Source organism: Bos javanicus, chromosome 1 (genome assembly GCF_032452875.1).
Source record: "Bos javanicus breed banteng chromosome 1, ARS-OSU_banteng_1.0, whole genome shotgun sequence".
NCBI classification, from domain to species: Eukaryota; Metazoa; Chordata; class Mammalia; order Artiodactyla; family Bovidae; genus Bos; species Bos javanicus.
In genome coordinates, this window is record NC_083868.1 from 110,143,304 (window position 1) to 110,168,639 (window position 25,336).

The following is a 25,336-nucleotide window of genomic DNA, read 5'->3' on the forward strand; positions in this document are numbered from 1 at the left end:
CATCTCCTCTTTTCAGAGGGGACTTCTGACTTTCTTATGCCAATATCTGTGAGGAAGTAGGCCTGTGGTTGCTGCAGCAAAAGCAGAAAGTTTCTACTTAGTGATTTACCCTTCTAGGCTTGAACTTAAGATGTAAATGAATATTGGATTCATCAAACAACAGCTGGGCATTGACAGCAGGTGAGTTGAGAGGATAAAGTAGTTGCTAATTCCAGCTCAAATCCTGCTGCTCTTCAAAGGCTATAGCACAGACCTGGCTCTGCCCATAGCCCTCAGACAAATCTCTTCAGCATAAGCCAGCCCCTTTAACTGCCAGCACCTGCATTTCTGAGCCTGTGGGTTTCCTCAGCTTCACAAAGCCACCCTGCTAACATGCATGGCAGGATAGATATATGAGGAATATCCTCCCAGCCTCCTCAGCAGCCTTCAACCAACGATGGGGGTATTTACACCTCAACTCTGTCAACCCTCTAATGAGATAACCCTTTCCCAGAATTCCCAGGCACCCTTTCCCAGCTATTTCCCTTCTCTGTCTCATTCTTCAACTCCCATCCTCATCTCCTGAACTTCCAAATAGATGCTTTGCACATAAATCATCCCAGGGTCTGTTTCTGGGGAGCCCGATCCCAGAAAAGTTCATTTCCATACCTTCCCCGGCCATCATCATCTCCCCTTCTCTAAGCATGGGAGAGTGCACATCCGCAACGTCGGGTCTGCACCTGACTTCTGGTTGCATTTGCCTTCCGTTCACTTGGTATATGAATCCACGCACCAATCCTAACCTGCTTTAAGCACTGCAAAAGAGGGCGCTGTACCTTATACTTCTCTTTCCCCCTGCACTGCCCACCCCTGCGATGGGTTCCTAGCATATGAACCACAAATATTTGCTGACCAGCTGTTAGATTGAGATTGGAACTTGACACTAGTATAGGTCTTATGCTAGTAGACAGCTGCTGATGACATGGCAGGTCATAAGGAAGACCAGGAACACTACAGACATAGGGTTCCAGTCATGGGTTGTAGCTATTGGTTTTCAGGTTCTATTGGTCTTCTTTCTGTGTGGTGGCCAAAGTGTAGTCTCTGGCACTGGGCATCACTGGGAACTACATTCAGAACCTACAAGGTAACAAGATCCCCAGGTGATCTGTGTGCACATGAAAGTGTAAGATGCACTGGTCTCAAGGATCCAGCTCCCACAGGGTTTATCTACTCAAGGATTCCCCCGAGGTCTGGACATACCCACATGTGTACTTGCATGCATGATTCATGTATGGTTTATAAACACACTCAGCCATACCCCCAGAGTTTCTTTGTAAGACTCATTTTGTTACAAAGTAATAAGTCAATAACCTTTAAAAATGACCATCTTTGGCAATGTTAGAGTAAACAGAAACCCAGGGAACATCAAGCAGTATTTGTTATACAGTTTCTGAGCATTTGTCACACATCTGATGAGGGCAAGGCACTGGAGAGAGAGCAGAGTTAAATATTTAATAAAAATCAACCCTTCTGTTGTTGGAAGGGGCTCTGGTTTTTCTTCTCTTAGAAAGGATCCTGCACTGGGCTTTGATACTTCCTATGTAACATTCTTAGAATTCCTCACCCCATCCCCACTCCTGTGGAAAAGGGGGTGGTGATGGGGGAAGGATGAGGAGAGTGTTCCTAATTAGCACTTTTATACATAATAACTTAGGGAGTGTATATACAAGATTTTCCTTTGCTTAAATTTCCAATTTTTTTTCTTGTTTTTTCTTTTTACTTGACTCATCATATTTTAACCAGGATCTAGAAGCATCCCCAAAACTCCCAGCACGATTTGACACAGAGATAGTGTCATCATGATGTTAAGGGTTTTTGTGGTTTTTTAAAAATAATTTTACTCTCAAAAATTATGACAAGAACACTTGAAAGTAGATGAGTTTTATTGCATACCCATAACTGTACTATTTGAGCTGATATTTACATTTCAGCTCTCTTTCTTATTTGTCAAAAAAAGTAAGCCTGGTTTTATTTAGTAGTGAATAGGAGTGGGGAGCTTAGTGCTAGTTCACAGCCTCTAAAAGATGTATCTGACAGTCAGCAGATCAGCAAGGGACTGTCACACTGAAATGTTCATGCTAGAGTTCTTAGCATTAACCAGAATGAGTCTTGTTATTTACATGTAGATAACAGAAAAGAAATTACATTGAGAAGGGTATCTTGGCATCAGTTTATTCCTTGTTAAGTAATAAATAAATCTAGAGTAGGTAAATAAATAGTTGCTATTTACGATTAATAAATTTGAGATGCCTGGAAAGTGAATGTTTTCAGAACTGTAGATTTCCCAACTTCAGTGCTGTGTCAATTCCATAGAGTTTCAAATATCTGGCAATTCACCCAGAAAAGTGGAAAACAAACACTTTCCTATCTCCTGTTACTGAAGTCTTTATTTTCTTGGTTGATTTTAGAGATCCCTGGATTATACTAAACTCCTATTGCTGTCTATGTTTTCTCTGGCTCTTCCTTCTACTATGTTCTTCTTAAGAGACAATCTTTCTTCAGCTGTGACAGTGGCCCCTGCCTCAGTCAAATATTTCTTCCTCCTTCGAAACACTTCCCAGAGCCCACCTTCTCTGTGATAGCTCTGCATTCCCAAAACATGATTTAGTGATCAACTCTTTCTCTTCAAGACTGGTAGGTACAGATTAAATTGGCAGAGAAGGTGGGCAATGGGAAGAAATGGGAAGTTAAAGAGATTTCCTGAAGGAAATATTCTACCATCCTCCACTTTAGAAAGTGAGAATTACTTTGAAGGCTAAATGCATGGGTTTTAGTATCCCACAAAGTAGATAAAATGAAAACAATGAATACAATGAGATGACGCTTCTATTATTCTGCTGAGAAATGGCAAAATTACATCATGCTCTAGTCTAAATGTGCACAGCCATCTCCACAATTCCTGTGTTGAAGACTAATCCTAAAGTGATGGTATTAAAAGGTGGAGTTTTGGGGAGGTGATTAGGTCTTGAGGGTGGAGCCCTCATGTATGGGATTAGTGCCCTTATTAAAGAGTTTTCAGGGAGCTCTGTTGTCCCCTTCCTCTATGGAACCAAAAACCAAATCTACCAACACTATGATCTTGGACTTAGTAGTCTTCAAAACTGTGAGAAGCCCAAATAGACTAAGATAAAAATGGACTATGAGTCCGTTCAAGATCTCAACACAGCCTTATCTAAAAATCCTAAACAGGCTGTTCTGCTTTATTTCCACTGTTTACATAAAGGTGAGCTCACAAGTGAGTAGAAAGCACTTTGGAAAGTAATTTTTTCCTCCAAACTAGTACATTTCAGACCTTCGCTTTCAAGCACACCCTGGCCAGCCTTACCTTCAAACCCCATCCTGTTAGCTGTAATTTGTTTGCATATTTTGATTTACTTATTTATTTATGCCCTGCTTACCTCCAGCAAGCAGTTCAAGAGGTTCACAATGAAAACATTGCTATGAGACCAGAAATAATTAACCCAAGGCAAAATGCAGCAACAGAAAAGGGGAGCATTGGCGGGATAGGGGGCACACATGTAGCAGAAAAACTTAATCTATCCTAGCTAAGGAAATTGCCAATCTTAGGCAAGGTCACATTTGCAAACTGCATTTTTCCACTTCATTCTCCTCTGTACATAATGAGGTAATACTTATCCAAGTACTTCTGTCTAACTTGTATTTTGGGAGTTATATGTCAGCTACCATGAATAAAACATCCTGGCTTTTTTTTTTTTTAATAAGTAGGTGCAAAGAAAGATAGGCATCTTGTTTTTAATTGTATAATGAGTAAATTATGTAATGTAATGAGTAAAGTATGGAAAGTTCAATTGTAGCTGATGTATAGTTCGATTGAGTTAAATCATACCATATTGTGTTCCTTTTCTAATGACCACAAAGCACTTTTTCTTTTTTTCCTGGCAAAAAGTTCAAACACAATTTCTTTTTCTTTCTCCCTATTTCTTTCCTTTCTTTTTGGGCCCATAATAAGCAACTTTCTTCAAAATGGTTTCCATGATTAGGCCAGAAGATCTGTGGTTACTTTTTCTATCATTCTGTGATTACGCCACATTTGCTAAATAGATATTGTGTAGTTAAAGATGGGCTGCTGCTTTGAGTTTTGCAAAAATGTTTCAATGCTAAAATCCTCAATGCTCTTTCAAAAAGTTTGCTTAATTGAAGCAAAAGAAATAGTGGAACCATTGTTGGGGATAATCAATGAGAGGTAATTTACATGAGGGGACCATGGTGTGGTGGGAGAAGAAATTCTGGCTCTGTATAATTCATTCTGAGTCGCTTGAGCCCACACAAAAGATTTACCTTTAAAAGGCTAAGTTCCCAAGCCCCCAGTTTTTAACGAGTAAATCCGACCTCTAAATCCTTTATCAACCCACAAAACAACATTATGCTTGAAGCTCAAATTAGATATATTTCTACAAGCTTTAAAATCTATAAGTATTTGGGGGTCAATGCAAAGAAAAGATGCTGAAAGATTAACTCTCAGTACAAACCAAGAGAGATTTGTGTTTTCAGACATAAATATGGCCACACCAAATGCTATTTAGGGGAAAATACTCTTAAATTAGAAACACTTACTGACAGGAGACCATGTTCAGTTTTCTACCCTTTTAAAAAAGCAATCATATTAAAAACAGAATTTATTTGGTTACATTATTGTCTCAAATAGCAAGGCATAAAAATAAGCTACATTTAAATTCTATGATTTCTACTTTAAATCCTAAGTCAACTTCATTAAAACACCTCTTTGAGGAAGACATAGTAAGTTCCACATTTAAATATTAAATAAAAGCCATAATTGCTTTATAAGTGCAAAAATTATACTTTGTGTTTTCTGTTTGTATTTTTCTTTTAACAAGGGCATGGTTTACTTTAGCATTCTGTGCCAAGTGCATGGAATTGAACTGAGTCCAGCTGATCTCTAATTTTTGCCATGTTAGAAAATTAGAGTTTCATTCAAAACAAAGGATACATCTGTTTTCATCAGCTGTTTCTTGAAATTTATTACTGGGACTTATTTTTTTAAATTGTTTTGCCTAGACAGTATTGTTTTACTAGGCATGATTTATTACTCTACGTGTGCCCATGGAAACTGTGTTCCTAAAATCACAGAAACTGAATCAAAAATAATAAGGAAAGGATAGGAACTCATTCCCTTTACATTGGATTAAATGATTATTTAGAATATATAAATCTGTTTAAATTATAATAGAGCTGTGTTTATCAATGGGAAGAAAAATATGTTCAATTAACTCCAAGTTTATATACAGAAACTTGAGGCATGACCAGAGGATAAAAGAAAGAATTGAGGAATGTGACGTTTCGGAATGCTATTTTAAAAATCAGCTCAAAATTGGAGGATTATCTGCCTAAGAGAGACATCAACAATGTTTTTATTTATTCTCTACTTTGTTCCACAAAAAAGGATTTCAAGCAGCTTGCTCTCTTAATGTTCGATGTTTAAAATTGTTGAATCTTAGCTTTTGAATATGATAAACTGACAGCACTTGATGCCTACTTACTTTGCAAGCATTTTACATTTATTTTTGTGTTAGTATTTTCAGGCTAGAAGAGTGTATCCTTGTCTGGGCACCATTTTAAAAAATAATCTTATTTATTTATTTATTGACTGTGCTGGGTCTTCATAGCTGTACAGGCTTTCCTCCAGTTGCTACGAGTTGGGGCTCCTATATAGTTGGGGTGCTTGGGCTTCTCATTGCGGTAGCTTCTCTTGTTGCAGAAAACAGGCTCTAGGGTGCCTGAGCTTAATAGGCTGTGCCTCCCGGAGCTCTAGAGTGCAGGCTCAATAGTTGTGGTACAGGGGCTCAGTGGCCCTGAGTATGTGGGATCTTCCTAGATCTGGGATGGAATCCATGTCTCCTGAATTGCCAGGTGGATTCTTTACCATTGAGCCACCAGGAAAGCCCTCATGTAACATTTTAAAAAAGAGAAATAGGCTATCTTGGTAAAATGTTGAACAAATTTCACCTCTAGGTAAATTTTTCACAGGTTACCAAAACAGTGGCCTATATTTGCTTACTGAGCTGGTATTGAGGTTTTGGACATTTTTAGAACTTCCAAACCTTTATTAAATCACAAAATAAGTTATCTGGAAAAATTAAGGGGATATATGGCTTTTGAGACAGATTGTTTTAGTTTTGGTGATAATTTAGATACATCTGCATTTACATTTAAGATTTTCAACACTGAAACAATAATCGCTAACATTTATTTAGCACTTTTCAGTGCCAAGCATTGTTGTGAATGCTTTGTTTTTAACTCACTGAATCCTCACAACCTCTCTATGAGGTGGGTACATTAATCTGTTTCATAAACTGAGCCATGCAGAGTTAAGTGACTTGCTCAAGTCATGACTGGCTGGTGGTAGTGCCAGGATTCGAACACAGGAAAGAGCTTCTGATCCCCTCTGTGACCACCACACCACTCCTGTGCCTGCTCTGTCGGGAGGGCTTTCCATGGACTGCCACCTTTCCTGTTCTCCCAGGGTGGGACTTCCTCTGGAAATACGTATCCCAAGAAATCTCTCGTGTGTATCGACAGTTAGAACAGCCTGGGCTCTTTGTTTGTCCGACTAGTGTCTAACCAGTTCTACTTTCCATGCAGTAAAGGAAGCTTCTAGAAAGCCAAACACTTAACTGCTCCTTGTTTCAAGGGGAAATTTTGAGGCAGTGGAACAGTTTGGGCTGCTGCTAGAAAGTGTCTCAGAAAGAGCTATAAATCTTCAGGTGGGTGTGATTCAGGGAGGCCCTGAGCAGGGGCTGGCGTGGAGAAGCTTCGCACATCACACAGATAGACCAGCTGACTCCAGCAGAAACAGGTCTGTAATGACCTGGACTCAGTCATCTGGAATTTCTAAAAAGAGGGACTATAAACTCATCTGTCAATAGGATCTTTAAAATTTTATTTTAAAGGTTAGTATCCCAAACTTTGAACAGACCACAGAATAGGAGAGCCTAAAAGCCTTCCAGTAAAATAGGACCAGGATTCATGCACCACCAGTAAGTAAAATTTTTATGTTCCAAGGTGGATTCCCACTGACTAAAAATGACTTTTAAAACCTGATATTGGTTTCTCTGCAAAGGAGTATTCAGAGAGAGGAAGAAGGAAGCACAAGGGAGGGGCACATTGGTGCCTTCAATGGTATTGCCAATGTTCTGTTTCATTACTTAAATATGTTTATATCTGTTCTTTCATATACAGCATGTATCCCATAATGTCAAAAAGCTATTAATATTAAACATTTACTGTGTGCTAGAAGTATGCCTAGCATTGACAACAATAATATTTATAATAAAACACTAGGCCTCTACTGAATGGCTTATTTTTAAATTCATTGATATTTCCAGTGTTATCACATTAAAATTAAAAAGTTTACTTAAAACTTTTACTTACATTTACTTACTAAAAATTTTACTTACACACATTAAAAATACTACTTATAATAGTGATTGATTGCTGCCATTAAAAAAAATCATTTGCTCTATGCCAGGTCCTTCTTAGGTATTATTTCATTATTCCTCCTACCAAAGTCTTGAAGAGTTTGTGTCAGCTAAGATGAGTTTGGTAATAGCATATCAAACTAAAGCCAGTTTCAATAATAAGAATATTTATTATCTCATTTAAGAAGTCTGCAAGACTTGATGGTCCAGGATCCCTTCAAAAGTTCCACAAGGTCATCAGGAACCCTTGATGATAAGGCTCTTTCTCTCCACCTCCTTGGGATATTAACATGGTCCTGTAATCATGTCCCCTTTTGCTTGCCAAATGGCTGCCACAGATCTGGGCAGCATATGTTGTAGACTAAGCAACATCTGATTAAAGAAAAGGCGTGTGTCCCTCCATGTGTCTATTCTTATTTGGGAAGAAAACCTTTTCCGTCAATCTCCCATCCCAGAAAATTTCACCTCAAGTCCAAATGCCCAGGATAAAGTCATATACCCGCCCCCTAGTTACAAAAAAGGATGATGTATTTAGTGCCACGTTTTTCTCATCTTTGTTCTCTTTGTTGGTGATTTCATGTCTAAAATGTCCCAAGTTTGGTGCTGAAGTGCTCTCTGGTTTTCCCAAGTATGAGATGGCTGTGAGGCACCTCATGGACAAATTACGTACGTTGCATTTGTCCATGAATTACAGCACTCTTGGCTGGGCTCAATTTTAATGAATTAATGATCTGTATCACTTAAGACATCTTTAAATAGAAACACACATAAAACAAGGTTATGTTTTGATCAGTTGATGAAAATACGTGGGTGTAGGCTTTTGGGAACCTACTACTGTATTTCCTTTAGAAACAGTGCTTCCATGTTTGCTAATCCAGTGTCTGATGTGACTTTGTAGGACACAGCTACTATGAATAGTAATAGTTGACTCTGTGTGCACAAACACACACATTCACACAATACACACACACACACACATATACACACACCCAGACAGATATAGCATCACATTCACCAGCAGCATTAGGCTGTCTAGCAGAGTTCTCCAAACTGAAATAATTTCACACCTTCTCACTCCAGAGTGGGGTGCCCAAATGTCCCAATTTGCCCTTGATTGAGGGTTTCCCAGGATGAGGGACCTTCAGCGTTGAAACAAGGAAAATCCCAGGACCAATCAGAAAGAGTTGACTCCCCTGCTCCAGAGTTTCTTGAAGCCAGGGAATTGAGGTGAAGGGGGAGTGTCCATCCTAACCCTTCAACTCTTGCTCTGAAGCTAGTAGCTGTACCATCTTTAGGAAGGAGACTCATGAAATGAATGTAAATGCAAGCAGTTAAACACTGCTGTCCCCACTCAGGCTTCTGAGGGTTCCTAAGCAAAAGCTGGATTTTCCCTAGGAAAGCTTCACTGAGAAAGCCTTAACAGTAAGCTCATTTGATTTACATTCCTAATGCACCTTGCAAGTGTCTCTTTGGTGTGTGGAAACATCTAAGAGATGAATTATGAAGAAATACAATATATGGCACAATTAAAAAAAAGCGATAACAGATGCCCAGGAATTAAAATATTTTCATTCAGGCTGCAAAATATATTATTTTCTTTAATCCGCTTGCAAATTGATAAAGGATAGAGAGAAAAATGTAGATTTCAGGACCAAATCCATATTTCCTATATCAGCAAATTCTCGAATTTTCACAGATTTGGAACTATGTTGACTAGTGATTCTCAACCCTGGTATTATATTAGAATTATCTGGGAGGTTTTAAAAATTCCTATGCCTGGACGCCACCCATCACAATGAAATTAAATAGAAACAGAGTCGGGGAGAGGAATTATTGGGCACTTAAATTGTTCTAACAGCTTCCCAGGTGATTCTAATAACATACAGCCAGGGTTGAGACCCTCTCACAGGGAGGGTGATGTTGAGAAAGGGTCTTGGAAAGTTTCGGCAGAGAATGCTATAATCAGCTGGTGATGCCTGCTGTGGGTGGGAGAGGGAGAAAGGTGGTAGCTCACAAGGCTGCACTAAGCCATCTTTTTCAGCCTAGCCAAAGCGGCAATATTCAAGCTCTGAAGTCAGGCAGATCTTGTGTAATCTTGATCAAATGATTAGCACTCTTACCAGTATCTTCATCCTGTTACCATTTTTGCAATGTTGTCATGAGGATTAGGTGAGGAAGCAGATACCAAGTACCTGGTACATAGTGAATGCTTAATAGAGGGGAGCTGTTATCAACATAACCAGGCTCCCATGTTTTCATTTTTGGCCACATTCTGATTTGCATTCTATTATCCTAACAAAAGGGCTTCCCAGGTGGCTCAGTGTAAAGAATCTGCCTGCCAATCCAGGAGATGCAGGAGATGCAAGTTCGAACCCTGGGTCCAGAAGATCCCCTGGAGGAGGAAATGGCAACCCACTCCAGTATTCTTGCCTTGAGAATCTCATGGACAGAGGAGCCTGACGGGCTACAGTCCATAGGGTTGTTAAGAGTCAGACATGACTGAGTGACTGAGCACATATGCATGCAGCCTAACAAAGAGTAACAGAAGAGTTTTTATGAGATAGCAGTAACAGTATTTTACAAACAAAATGAATAATACAAAAAATGAATGGTATGGCCAAGGCAATTTTGCAAGCATATAACCTAGTTCAGGGGTCAGCAAATCACTGCCTGTGAGCCAGATCCAGCCACACCTATTCATTTACTTATTGTCTGTAGCTGTTTTCCCATAACGGATACCACATGGCCCATAAAGCCAAAAATATTTGCTGTCTGGTTCTTTACAGAAAGTTTGCTGACCCTTGATTCTAGTTCATCAATTCTCAGTCCAGTCCATGGACCTCTGAAACCCCTTCAGGGGATCTTAGAGGTCAAAGCTATTTTCACACTAATACACATCATTGACCTTTTCACAGGGTTGACATTTGTACTGAAAGGACAGAAGCAACGTTGGGTAAAGCTGCCAGTGCCTTAGCACAAATCAAGACAGCGGGACCAAGTGTACTCTTCATTGTTTTCTTTACCACTACATGTTGTAGGGAAGAAACCAAACAAACAAAAAGCCAGTTTCACTTAGCTCAGGTTGGCACTATTGGTATTTTGAGCCAGGTAACTGTTGGTTTCGAGGGGGCTGTGGGTTGTTTAGCAGCATCTCCAGCCTTTGCCCAGTAGACACTACCAACTCATCCCCTCCCATCCCCCATTGTAACAGTCAAAAACCTCTCCAGACATTTTTTGAAATTTCTTTTATTTAACTAAATGATGGCAAATGTCAATAGATACAGCTCAGATAAACAAAAAATCTTTGGTATCTTCTATAATTTTTAAAACAGTAAAAAGTTCCCAAGACCAAAAAGTTTAAGACTTGCTCTTCCATTCTGTATTTATAAGGTATTTATGATATTTATACTGCTAAATCAATATAAAGTGAAAAGGACCACATGTATAAAACATAGGAAAAAGAAGCAGGGAGTTTGGGGTTTGGGATGGGAGGGGTGGAGGCATAGCCAGTGAAGACACGGACGTAGAGACCCGGGCAGCAGCGTGACCTGGACTGATTAGTCCTCCATCTGTGCCTCAGTTTCCCTCTTATAAAATGGAAGCGATGGCAGTACTTATCTCACAGTGTTGTTGGGAGGATTACATGAATAAATACCTAAAAAGCATATAGAATAGGTTTGGTGCTTAAATTAAGTGCTCTCTGTGGGTCAGCTATTATTGTTTTAATATTAAATGATCAGTTTATGTCAGAAGGGATGAGGTCAGGCCTGCCATTAAAGCACACAGGTGCTGTTGACCCTGTCCCTATGGCAGGATGACTGAAAGCAGAAAAAATGCAGTCACTGGCCCCCAGAGACGAAATATCGTGGTGCCAAGAAAGAAATCAGAATCCCCTAAACCCGCTTCTTACCCTAACCTCACACTTTCTAATCCAAAGTCACATCTGTTACCCCTGTGAGGTACGTGGACATGCTCCAAGGTTTCAGAACAAACGACGTGAGGTTGGCTTGGTTTCATGTGTGAGTTCCAGAGCAGTTATAGCTTTTCTTGTTCCCGCACTGTGATTAATTTTCCCTTCGGCTCAGTTTGGCTGCCAGAAAGTCATCCAGAATTGTGTTGATTCCGGCCATCCTCACCTTGAGGAAGACATGTGCTTTCAAAAGCGAAATGTTTGTAGACTGACTTTTAAAAAGTTGCTGAAGAAGAATCTGAAGCTGAAGCAGAGGACGTTACCTGAAATTTGAAATTGCACTCTGTGTTGTAAAGCATCACATCTCCTATGTCCCAGTTCTTATCTCTCCTGACCTCCCTGGGTCAATCAAGTTATGTTTTACTGTAATTGTTTTCTGTGGCTATTGAGAATGTTGCATTTAGATCCTAAAACCTGTTGAATTCACATGTCATATTCTCTGTGAGATCTGACCTGACTCTACTGTTAGACATTAACTCCCCTCCGTGGGTCTCCCCATTCTGTTCTTTTTTCCTTTGAGGCACATTTCTGCATCCAACACACACTGTATTTTACACATGTATTTTGTTTATTATCTGCCTCATTACTGTGGCAAAGTTTTTACTGTTTTTTCTTCAGTGCCGTATTCCTAGTTTCTAAAACAGTGTCTGGTACATGGTATGGACCCTGACATCCAGCTTTTGCCTTTAAATGAGGAAGGGAAAACATCCCTGTGATGAATCACACACCATGAATTCACATACAGAACCCTTGCATGAATGAAAGCATCTATACTGAAAAAATATTTCATGCTTTCATTGAAAAAAATATTAGACTCAAAAAGAGTACTTAAGTTTCCCTTCTGTTACCTAGCAATTTCATGAGCCAACGTATAAAATAGGCTATCAGGAACTTGTCCCAGTGGTATTTATTTTTCATTCATCTAATATTGTTATCCTTCAGTGAATAAATTTCTCTTCAGTTAGCTATCCAGCTCACAGAAGTGTGTCTCAGTCCCACAGAGCACTGTGCCCTAGGGCTCCCTGGTGGCTCAAACACTAAAGAATCTGCCTGCAGGACTTCCTGGTGGTCCAGTGAATAAGGCTGTGCACTCCCAATGCAGGGTTTGATCCCTGGTCAGGGAACTAGATCACACATGCCGCAACTAAGACCCAGAGCAGCAAAATAAATAAATATTAAAAAAAAAAAAAAATTCAGCCTTCAGTGCAGGAGAACTGGGTTCAGTCTCTGGGTTGGGAAGATCCCCTGGAGAAGGGAATGGCAACCCACTCCAGTATTCTTGCCTGTGAAATCCATAGACAGAGCAGCCTGGTGAGCCACAGTCTGTGGGGTTACAGAGTCAGACATGACTGATCGACTAACAGAGGTTCTTAACAAATAGTTATTAAGGAGTTGATTGGCAAGTACCTCTACCCCAAGAGATGTGTTCCAATGCAATTATACATGGAATCTTTGAAAACCAAGTTAAGTACTAAAAATTAGGGATATTCACTACTGAAATCTGTTCTGTACTAAGTATTTCTTGTAAAGCACAGAATGCCTTTGCAAATACATACTTTATTTGTAAAGTCATATCTTGGCATTTAGAGCTTCCCTGGTGGCCCAGACAGTAAAGAATCTGCCTGCAATGCAGGAGACCTGGGTTCAATCCCTGGATCAGGAAGATCCCCTGGAGAAGGGAATGTCTATCCACTCCAGTATTCTTGACTGGAGAATTCCACGGACAGAGGAGCCTGGTTGGCTACAGTCCATGGGGTCGCAGAGTCAAACACGACTGAGTGACTAACACACACACACATACATGTCTTGGAATACAAGGTTTACTTAAATCAGTGAATTGAGACATACACAGAGTATAGATGCTACAGGCTCAGTTCTGTGCCAGGTTGATTGATGTATGAGAAGTAGCACCTTTAGGAGACTTGAGTGGTACATTTAAACATTAGGAAATTATACATGGAAGGGGGGATTGTGGGTCTCCTTAAAGGGAGAGACTGCTTCTCATTCACCTTTGCCACCTAGTGTCTGCATGCATGCTCAGTTGCTTCAGTCATGTCCAGCTCTTTGCGACCACAGGGACTGTAGCCGGCTAGGCTCCTCTGTCCATGGAATTCTCCAGGCAAGAATACTGGAGTGGGTTGTTGCCATGCCTTCCTCCAGGCAATCTTCCTGACCCAGGAATTGAACCTGCATCTCTTAGATCTCGTGCATTGGCAGGCGAGTTCTTTACCACTCGCGTGACCTAGGGTAAAGCTGCTGCTGCTGCTGCTGCTAAGTCACTTCAGTCACACTTCTGTGTGACCCCATAGACGGCAGCCCACCAGGCTCCCCTGTCCCTGGGATTCTCCAGACGAGAACACTGGAGTGGGCTGCCATTTCCTTCTCCAATGCATGCATGCATGCAAAGTCGCTTCGGTCATGTCCTAGGGTAATGGTAAGAATTAAATCTGTGCCTGTTAACAGAGCACAAGGCTTGGACAGACTCAAGTCTAGCACAGGCATATTATAGACTTGCAGTACTGATCTGGTGATGGAAAAAAAGTCATGAGTAAACAAAAATATCAAATGAAACCAAGTATTAAAGTGAAAGTGAAAGTCGCTCAGTCATGTCCAACTCTTTGCGACCTCATGTACTATACAGCCCATGGCATTCTCTAGGCCAGAATACTGAAGTGGGTAGCCTTTCCCTTCTCCAGGGGGTCTCCCCAACCCAGGGATTGAACCCAGGTCTCCCGCATTGCAGGCGGATTCTTTACCAACTGAGCTATCAGGGAAGCCCATCAAGATTTTTAAAAAAGAATTTGTAATACAACGAAAATTCACACAGAAGAGGTCACTAGGGATGGCTTCCTGAAGGAGACAGGAGTTACATCTTGAAAGAAATGAAGGCTCAAAATGCTGTAACAAAGGAAACAGGGAAATTCCTAGCTGGAAGAGTTAATTTAGACCTGTACACCTATCACTTAAAAGGATTTTGAGCATCAATCTCTGACATATATTTGTTTATAATTATACATATATTCTATTATACTACCATTATAAAAATTTTTAAATACATAAGAGATGGGATGGGGAGAGAGATGGGAGGGAGGTTCAAGAGGGAGGGGACATATGTATACCTATGGCTGATTCATGTTGCTGTTTGACAGAAAACAGCAAAATTCTATAAAGCAATTATCCTTTAATTAAAAAATAAATTAATTTTTTAAAAAGTAAAAAATATTTTAAAAGAGCAGTTAAAGATGAAATAAGCATATTTTAAATTATTAATGGTATATCATTATTTATGTTAGCCACAAATCTACATTTCAAATAACCTTCTAGATAATTTTGAATTTTTATGGCTCTCTTCCAGTCATGTTGGATTAAAACTTGTCAGCCCATAATATGCCTGATGAGTTCTCCTAGGTATAGGAGACCTATCAGCTAAGCCATTTTCTTATTCATTCATACCTAAGTTATTCATATTGTCTTTCATCATCAGTTTCTTTGAAGAAATCTATTTAAGTCAATTGTGAGAGTTAACTTGATTAAAGCTAACTAATAGAATCTACTCGTTCAACCAGGCACATAAATCTGTAACATGCTGCCAGATGCTTAAAGTGAATAGATGAGTGAAGATACCTTGTGGAGAAGAGGTAGTATGGTGCCTGCCATCATCCGACAGGTGGATGGCTGGAGGGTGCCACTGATCAGGCCTCCCGTGTCCATGTGGAGTTAGTGAGTCACTGGCATGGAACCTTGGCCCCAGGAAGAACTATAGTCTGGAAGGGTGGATGTGTGAGGTCAGATCATTAGCGGTGGTTGAGAGCTTTGGACATGGCAAGATAGGCTCATGAGACTACATATTCTTAAGAAGGGAGTAACAGGAAAATTTTAAAAAATTGTCCTGGCAGTCAGGAAAGAAATTAAAACCTCAAAGAAGCCAATTCAGAGGCATCATGAATGAAACATTGTTAGCTTCAGCTAGCTCTGTAAGTATACTCCCCATAGAGCTGTCATCTGCAGGTCATGGGACTCTGACTTTCTTTTGAAATACAGGCCTTAGTTCTTCATTATTCTCCACTCCCTCCTACCCCCTGCCAGCTTTATTAAGGTATGATTAACAAGTAAAGTTATAAGATATTTAAGGTGTACACCATGATGATTTGATATACATATATGTATATCAAAGGATTCCTCTCATCAATTTAACTAACCCATCCATTATCCCATATATTTTAGCAAATTTCAGTTCCATGATACCGTGTTAGCAACTGTGGTCACCATGTTATACATTAGCCTCTCAAACCCCTATTCATCTTATAACTGAAAGTTTGTACCCCTTACTAACTTTTACTTATTTCCCCCACCATCTAGCCATTGGCAACCACTTTTCTGGTCTCTGTTTCTATGAGTTTGACTTTTTTTTTTAAGATTCTATATATAAGAGATACCAGAAAAATAAATGACCTAATCAAAAAATGGGCCAAAGAACTAAATAGACATTTCTCCAAAGAAGACATACAGATGGCTAACAAACACATGAAAAGATGCTCAACATCACTCATTATCAGAGAAATGCAAATCAAAACCACTATGAGGTACCATTTCACGCCAGTCAGAATGGCTGCGATCCAAAAGTCTACAAATAATAAATGCTGGAGAGGGTGTGGAGAAAGGGGAACCCTCTTGCACTGCTGGTGGGAATGCAAACTGGTACAGCCACTATGGAGAACAGTGTGGAGATTCCTTAAAAAACTGGAAATAGAACTGCCTTATGATCCAGCAATCCCACTGCTGGGCATACACACTGAGGAAACCAAAATTGACAGAGATATGTGTACCCCAATGTTCATCGCAGCACTGTTTATAATAGCCAGGACATGGAAGCAGCCTAGATGTCCATCGGCAGATGAATGGATAAGAAAGCTGTGGTACATATACACAATGGAGTATTACTCAGCCATTAAAAAGAATACATTTGAGTCAGTTCTAATGAGGTGGATGAAACTGGAGCCTATTATACAGAGTTAAGTAAGCCAGAAGGAAAAACACCAATACAGTATACTAACGCGTATATATGGAATTTAGAAAGATGGTAACAATAACCTGGTGTACGAGACAGCAAAAGAGACACTGATGTATAGAACAGTCTTATGGACTCTGTGGGAGAGGGAGAGGGTGGGAAGATTTGGGAGAATGACATTGAAACATGTAAAATATCATGTAAGAAACGAGTTGCCAGTCCAGGTTCGATGCACGATACTGGATGCTTGGGGCTGGTGCACTGGGACGACCCAGAGGGATGGTATGGGGAGGGAGGAGGGAGGAGGGTTCAGGATGGGGAACACATGTATACCTGTGGTGGATTCATTTTGATATTTGGCAAAACTAATACAATTATGTAAGTTTTAAAAATAAAATAAAATTAAAAAAAAAAAAGAGATATCAGTAAGTAATTGTGTTTCCTCTGACTTGTTTCACTTGGCATAATGCCCTCCAGACTTATCTATGTTGTCACAGATGGTGGGATTTCCTTCTTTTTTGTGGCTGAATAACTTTTCATTGCATGCATGTGTGCCGTATTGTCTTTACCCATTAATCTGTCAGTGGACACTTAGGTTGCTTCTATGTCTTGGCTGTTGCAAGTGATGCTTCTGCAAACATGGCTGTGCAGGTATCTCTTTGAGATAATGATTTTGTTTCCTTTGAATAGATTCCCAGAAATGGGATTAATGGATCATAGGGTAGTTCTGTTTTTGGAGGAACAGCCATATTGTTTTCCTTAGTGGCCGCACCCATTTTCATCCCTACCAGCAATTGTATGCGTTCTCCATTGTTCTTGCAGGAGAGAGCCAGGAGCTGCCTGCCATTCCTGGTGAGTCAGCTGGCCAGCATGGAGCACTCGTTTCATCATATTCTCCTGCTGGAGATCAAGAGCATCACGGACACCTTCTCCTCCATCCTGGGCCCACAGAGCAGAGACATCTTCCGCATGAGCAACAGCTTCACTGCCATTTCCAAGCTCCTTACCCGACAACTGGAAACCACCAAGGCCAGAAATGACAGGTGAGCAGGAATTTCTCGGGACCTCAGGATCTGCTGCAAACCCATGAAGGCATAGCACCAAAGGCTATGCTTTCTTTTGTAGGCATCAAAGTTTCCAAAGAAAGCCAAACTCACTATCTCAACATAGAGTAACTTCTGAATAAATTATGACATTTGCCAGAATTTTTCTAAATCTGTAAAAACCAGAATGTAACCAAAACAATTTTTTAAGTGCAGAAAATACAGTAAAGAAATAAGAATGTAGTACAAATAATAATGTTTATAGAATTTGTTTATTTATTCAACAAACATTTAAATCATTACTTACTCTATGCCAGGAATCCTGCCAATGGCTAGACATATAGAGAGATAAAACATATTCCTTTATGCAAAGAGCTCATTGTCCAGAGAGTAGGTAAAAAATAAGTGGATAATTATAGAATAGTGGGAAGATTATGCCAATTATGATTGTATCAGGGAGTTTGGGGAACACAGATTGGGGTACCTACTTCTGCATGGAATGGAGAGGAATGGGAAGCTGAAATCAGGAAATGCTTCCCAGAAGAGGTGACATTTGGAATCAAGTCTTGAAAGATTACCAGATTATACCAGGCTGGCTTTGGGGCAGTATGTGGAAGAGCACAGCACTTTCTGGAAACAGAAGTCATTCTGTCTGGCTAGCCTCAATATTAGGTAATACTGATGAAATAATAGGCAAGGACCAGATGGTGCAGGATATGACAGACCTTCTTCAGTTCAGTTCAGTTCAGTCGCTCAGTCCTGTCCGACTCTTTGTGACCCCATGAATCGCAGCACGCCAGGCCTCCCTGTGCATCACCAACTCCCGGAGTTCACTCAGACTCACGTCCATCGAGTCAGTGATGCCATCCAGCCATCTCATCCTCTGTCGTCCCCTTCTCCTCTTGCCCCCAGTCCCTCCCAGCATCAGAGTCTTTTCCAATGAGTCAACTCTTCGCATGAGGTGGCCAAAGTACTGGAGTTTCAGCTTTAGCATCATTCCTTCCAAAGAAATCCCAGGGCTGATCTCCTTCAGAATGGACTGGTTGTATCTCCTTGCAGTCCAGGGGACTCTCAAGAGTCTTCTCCAACACCACAGTTCAAAAGCATCAATTCTTCGGTGCTCAGCTTTCTTCACAGTCCAACTCTCACATCCATACATGACCACTGGAAAAACCATAGCCTTGACTAGACGGACCTTTGTTGGCAAAGTAATGTCTCTGCTTTTCAATAGGCTATCTAGGTTGGTCATAACTTTCCTTCCAAGGAGTAAGCGTCTTTTAATTTCATGGCTGCACTCACCATCTGCAGTGATTTTGGAGCCCAAAAAATAAAGTCTGACACTGTTTCCACTGTTTCCCCATCTATTTCCCATGAAGTGATGGAACCGGATGCCATGATCTTTGTTTTCTGAATGTTGAGCTTTAAGCCAACTTTTTCACTCTCCACTTTCACTTTCATCAAGACCTTCTTAAGGAGTTTAAATTTTATCCTGGAGGCTGTGAGGAGCCATGGTAGGATTTTTATGTATTAGGATATGATCAGAATCCATGTTTCAGGAGGCTTACTCTGGCCCCAATGCAGAGAACATCTCAGGCAGAGGCAGACTGGAGTCAGGTCAAATGAAGGAAGAATAGATAAATGTCCACAGGTATTGGCAATTTAAAAATTACTGATGATTGTAGTGAGTGATCTGCCAGTGGTATGGATGGGCATAAAATAGGATGCCTGGGGTTGGAGGGAGAGAGTGGATATGATAAATCTGGTCCTTTCAAGAAGTCTAGACCATGCAAGATTGAGGGAGGTGTTTTATTGTATTTGTCACATTTTGAATACAGAGACACTTGGAAAGTTTTATGACCATAGAAGTTACAAAATACTTTCCAATTCATTATCTCATTTGATCCTCATGATCACTCTACAAGTTGAGAAGGGCAATTATCATTATTCCTATTTTATAGAGGAAGAAACAAAGGCTCAGAGACTGGTTAAATCTCTTCCCAAAGTTACACAGTAACTAAATGATAAAAGATGGACTAAAATTTCAGAAGGGGCAGGACATATTTAAGACTAGCATCAGATTTTGTGAGTCGGGGGGTTAACAAATGATGCATATCATTTTCAGTCTGAAATAGCATTCCAGAAACACAGAAGCCAACCTCACAAAATAGCGAAGATTTAGTCACAAGGATCCACTTTATGTCTAGCATGGCACAGAGCCTGAAGGTCCCAAGAGATACAGAACAAGACATAGACATGAAACACCATTCCTCAAAGGGTTCACAGTCCGTGCATGTGAGGCGTTAGTGGAAGTGGGTATAGCAGGCTGTGGCTCAAGAGAGACATACAGCCAGGGAAATGAAGAATGTTTCACAAAGAAGATGAAATTTAAATTCATTCCATATTTGTTGAGTAGCTTCCATGAGCTAGGCATCTGCGTAGGTACCAGATCATGTTGCACAGGATGAATGAAAGTTCCCAAATAAGGGTTTAAAGGGCACTCCAAATACAAAGGACACTCCTCACGTGCAAAGATAAAAGAGCTTAAGAATGTGTGAGCCAGACTGAGGAAAAGCAATTGGTTCAATGTGACTGGAGTGAATACATCAGTGGAGCGCAGGAGAGTAAACTGAAAAGTTATGTCAGAGGCACATTCACAGAGAAGCAAGGAGTTTGTTCTGTAAGCAACCTGGTGACTTGCAAAGATTTTTACCCAGAGAATGAACACTGCTTCTAACACAGTAATTAGCAGATAGTGGGCATTCAATACTTCTTCACTAAAGGACTAGATGGGTGAGGAAGTGGCTGACATGGTGGAGCCCTGAATGGATTTAGCTGGCAAGAGAGAGGGTGACCAGGATGCTATTGTTGGAGCCTTAGCAGTCGGCTCCCTCCATGGTGAGACAGCTTGGAATTAGAAAGAATCAGTTACTGGTGAGAGGTGGGCTGAGGAGAAGGGGAGAAGAGTGAATGAAAATCCAGAGGTGTCTAGCTTGAGTGACCACAAGCACATGGAAAAGCATGCTGATAACCAAGAAAAGATGGAGCAGGAGGGGAGCCCATATGAAGCACCTCTTGGCTCATTCCACACAGAGAATGTTTTCTGGCCAAGATGGTCATCTCAACAATAGCTGTTCATTCAAGGAAGACAGGTAGCAAGTGCCCTTTTCTCTCAACACCATACTTTTGATTTAGCATATTAAAATCTATTGTTCCCTGGTTCAACATTTAGTACAGATTCCTACAATACCAGGATTTCTAATTTTGGTGTTGTTGACATTTGGTTAAGTCTTGGTTGTGGAGCTATCCCGTGCACTCTAGAAATACTTACCATTTCCCTGGCCTGTATGCACCAAGCGCTAGGGGCAACGCTCCCCCTCAGCTGTACTAAGAATGTCTCCAGACATTGCTAAACGTCCCCTTAGAGACAGAAATATCCCCCAATTGAAAACCACTGCTATCTACATATTCCACTTTAAAAACAGCATTTACACCTAGCAACAGCCTACACATGGCAACATCCAAGAAACCCAAAGCCAGCATCGTGAAGGGATGATTTGTCGTCTGTGTGCAAGCAGAGTCACTGCTAGCTAATTTTCATGGTGTGGTTTCAGAATTCAGTTTAGAGCTTCTACAGCTGGGGTTTGGGGGAGCCACTTTATATTCTCTGCACAGCTAGCCTGCTCGTTTCTTCCAATGGTGACTGGCGTGTGCATCAGATGTAAAAGCTCAGACATGTATTCTGGCCAACAGTCTGTCCATTCTTTCTTGCCTCTATACATGCAAAGTTACAAGAGGCCAATTGACTCTCTGTGAGATTATATGTGTGAAAAGGGTTTGTATAAAGGAAAAACTTGTTATACAGGGTGTTACATTAAGGCATTCCAACAGGAAAAATGGTTCTTAATAAAGTAGGCCCAATCCAATTAGCAATAGACAACTTCCTCATGAAAAGAAGAATTTAAGAGATATGTAGATAGGAGGGAAAAAAGGGGGTCTCACTATCCAAATATGGGTCTGCATTAGAAAAATTCATTTCTCCTCCCTTTATTATTTTTCTAGGGACAAAAAGAGAAAAAAATGTTAAAAGATAAAAGGTCACCATGCTCTTCAAATACTGCCACCACCAATACCACCTCAGCCTCTCCCTCAATTCAGAATACTTCATCCATTTCAACCCTCTCCATCAGTCTCCTTCTAGTCGATTATAAGTATTCAGTGGGAACCTCAAAAAGACTGGTGTGGACTGCCCCCTTTTTGTATTAGCTGCTCATCCTCTCTGGGATGGTTGCTAAGGCTTCTCTCCCAACATCTCTTCTCTGAATAGCCTTCATTGTGACCATTTAGCTTCAGTAATTTTAATCTGTGCCCCACAAAGCAGAGAGATCCACACTTTTGTCTAAAGCATCTAGCAAAGTCTGACCCTTACAACTGAAGGGGAAATGAATAAGGGAAGAGACAGCTTGAAAGAAAATTAAAGATGGTTAAAATTCAAAACAGATGTCATCTAATTTACAAATCTGACACATAGCCCAGCAGGCCAGATTTTAGACTTCAGGCCAAGATTATAAGACTATCAAAAGAAAAACAATTAGCATCCTAGAGAGACTAAAAAACTGGAGGAGACAGGAGCCTCCTTTGTGCCAAGTGACTGAATTAATTGGGTGAGTTTTATTTGATACACCAGGTAAGCACACTTGCGCTTTTCTTATTCCTGTATTTCAGGATGAATGTTTTTATCTAAATAATAAACCAACAGGGCTAAATAACAGGATAGCCAAGCAAAACATTTAGATTTTGAAGTTAATTCTGGAGAAGTAAAAGAAAGATAACAGCAATTTTGGATTAAAAAAGACAGGGTGGTGCTTGCTTCAGCAGCACATATACTAAAATTGGAACCATACAGAGAAGATTAGTATGGCCCCTGCTCAAGGATGGTATGCAAATTTGTGAAGCGCTCCATATTTTTCTCATGGTTACTAAAGGGGAAGCGGGGAGAGATAAATTGGGAGTTTGAGATTTACATATACATACTACTACATATAAAAATAGGGCTTCCCAGGTGGCACTAGTGGGAAAGAACTTGCCTGCCAATCCAGGAGACATAAGAGACATGGGTTTGATCTCTTGGCTGGAAAGATACCCTGGAAACAGGCATGGCAACCCACTCTAGTGTTCTTGCCTGGAGAATCCCATGGACAGAGGAGCCTGGCAGGCTACAGTCCATGGGGTTGCAGAGTCGGACATAAATGAAGTGACTTAGCACATATGCATATATAAAAATAAATAACTAGTAAGAACCTGCTGTGTAGCACAGAGAACTCTACTCAGTACTCTATATTGACCTATATGGGAAAAGAAACTATAAAAGAGTGGAGATATATATATATATATAACTGATTCACTTTACTGTATACCTGAAACTAACACAACATTGTAAATCAACCGTACTCCAAGAAGAATTAATTTTAAGGATTTTAAAAAATAAAAAAGAGAGGGCGTCAAGATAGGAAAAAAAGGTCTGTACCTTTCAAAACTGTACGAGCCCTAAGTAGCCTACTGGGTGGCCACTAACCATTGAACTGTTTGCTTGCCAAGACCCAGGAGAAGCTGGAGAAGGAGAGGGCGGTTCCTGGCAACTGTGTGCTGGCTGAGCAGTCAGCGATCCTTGGACTAGAAGATGCCTTTGCTAAGTGTATGTGGTGCCAGGGAGGCTGCTCTGATCAGACACCATCAGAACCAGGGACAGTTCGTCACAGGTGGTCTTAGTAGGAGGTCAGACTCAGGCCCCAACCAGGGATAGAAGCTTTGAGGGCTAGAAATTGTGTGGGGAGGTAAATAGGAGAAATGAGAAAAGGTAGGGAAAAGGGAGGGTCAGGAGGAAGGCACAAGGGGGAAGCAGAGGGAAAGGACAAAGGACATCTGACTCAGCCCTAAGCCCCAGGCATGGGGTCACCATTCCCTCACACCCACCTTTCCAACTAGCCAAAGACATGGGGGAGAAAGTTACATTTAAGAAGTTTTAACTCAAAGCGTTAACCTCTGGCTTGGTTGAATGGGTGGTATGTTCTTTGGTTGTTTTGATGGTGATGGTGAGAGTAGTGGTGAAACTGTGTTTATTCTTTGTTTTTAAGAATCAGGTGCCAGGTGAAGTGAAAGGCAAAGTATAGCAAAGGTGCCTGCCAGGCTCCTCTGTCCATGGACTTCTCCAGGTAAGAATACTAGAGTGGATACCCATTTCCTTCTCCAGGGGATCTTCCCAACCCAGAGATTGAACCCAGGTGTCCTAAATTGTAGGCAGATTGCTTACCCTCTGAGCCACTGCAGAAGCCCAAAGGTAAAATTAGGTAGGTGTAAAAACGTGGTCCAATGGAGAAAGGAATGGCAAACCACTTCAGTATTCTTGCCTTGAGAACCCCATGAACAGTATGAAAAGGCAAAAGATAGGAAACTGAAAGATGAACTCCCCAGGTCAATAGGTGCTCAATATTCTACTGGAGAAGAGTGGAGAATAGCTTCAGAAAGAATGAAGAGGCTGAGCCAAAGCAAAAACAATGCCCAGTTGTGGATGTGACTATGATGGAAATAAAGTCCGATCCTATAAAGAACAGTATTGCATAAGAACCTGGAATGTTAGGTCCATGAATCAAGGTAAATTGAAAGTGGTCAAACAGGAGATGGCAAGAGTGAACATTGACATTTTAGTAATCAGTGAACTAAAATGGATCTGAATGGGCAGATTTAATTCAGATGACCACTATATCTACAACTGTGGGCAAGAATCCCTTAGAAGAAATGGAATAGGCCTCATAGTCAATAAGAGTCCAAAATGCAGTATTTGGGTGCAGTCTAAAAAAACAACAGAATGACCTCTGTTCATTTCCAAGGCAAACCATTCAATATCACAGTAACACAAGTCTATGCCCCAACCACCTATGCCAAAGAAGCTGAGGTGGAATGGTTCTATGAAGAACTACAAGACCTTCTAGAACTAGCACCACACAAAGATGTCCTTTCCATCACAGGGGACTGGAATGCAAAAGTAGGAAGTCAAGAGATACCTGGAGTAACAGGCAAGTTTGGCCTTGCGGTACAAAATGAAGCAAGTCAAAGGCTAACAGAATTTTGCCAAGAGAAGACACTGGTCATAGCAAACACCTTCTTCCAATAACACAAGAGATGACTCTACACATGGAAATCACCAGATGGTCAATACGAAAATCAGGTTGATTATATTATTTACAGCTGAAGATGGAGATGCTCTACACGGTCAGCAAAATCAGGACCGGGAGTTGACTGTGGCTCAGATCGTGAACTTCTTATTGTAAAATTCAGACATAAATTGAAGAAAGTAGGGAAAGCAACCAGACAAATCAGGTATGACCTAAACCAAATCCCTTGTGATTATACAGTGAATGTGATAAATAGATTCAAGGGATTAGACCTGATAGACAACCAATACAGTATACTAACACATATATATGGAATTTAGAAAGATGGTAATGATAACCCTGTATGCGAGACAGCAAAAGAGACACAGATATATAGAACAGTCTTATGAACTCTGTGGGAGAGGGCGAGGGTGGGATGATTTGGGAGAATGGCATTGAAACATGTAAATTATCATATGTGAAACGAATCACCAGTCCAGGTTCAATACATGATACAGGGTGCTCGGGGCTGGTGCACTGGGATGACCCAGAGGGATGGGATAGGGAGAGAGGTGGGACGGGGGTTCAGGATGGGGAACACAGGTACACCCATGGCAGATTTATGTCAATGCATGGAAAAGCCAATACAATATTGTAAAGTGAAAAATAAA

At 40.7% G+C, this 25,336-nt stretch overlaps 1 protein-coding gene and 1 non-coding gene across 5 annotated transcripts in view; both read left to right on the forward strand.

The window, feature by feature from the left end:
• VEPH1 (ventricular zone expressed PH domain containing 1) overlaps positions 1-25,336 on the forward strand; it is a 277,180-nt gene that overhangs the window by 131,542 nt on the left and 120,302 nt on the right. For all 4 annotated transcript variants that reach the window (XM_061417635.1, XM_061417655.1, XM_061417624.1 and 1 more), the window contains exon 7: positions 17,297-17,517. In XM_061417635.1, the coding sequence (XP_061273619.1) occupies positions 17,297-17,517 (221 nt within the window). The remainder of the gene's footprint in view (positions 1-17,296; positions 17,518-25,336) is intronic.
• On the forward strand, positions 22,377-22,483 carry LOC133255571 (U6 spliceosomal RNA). Its single transcript, XR_009738981.1, has one exon. It is a non-coding gene; the product is annotated as a U6 spliceosomal RNA (small nuclear RNA).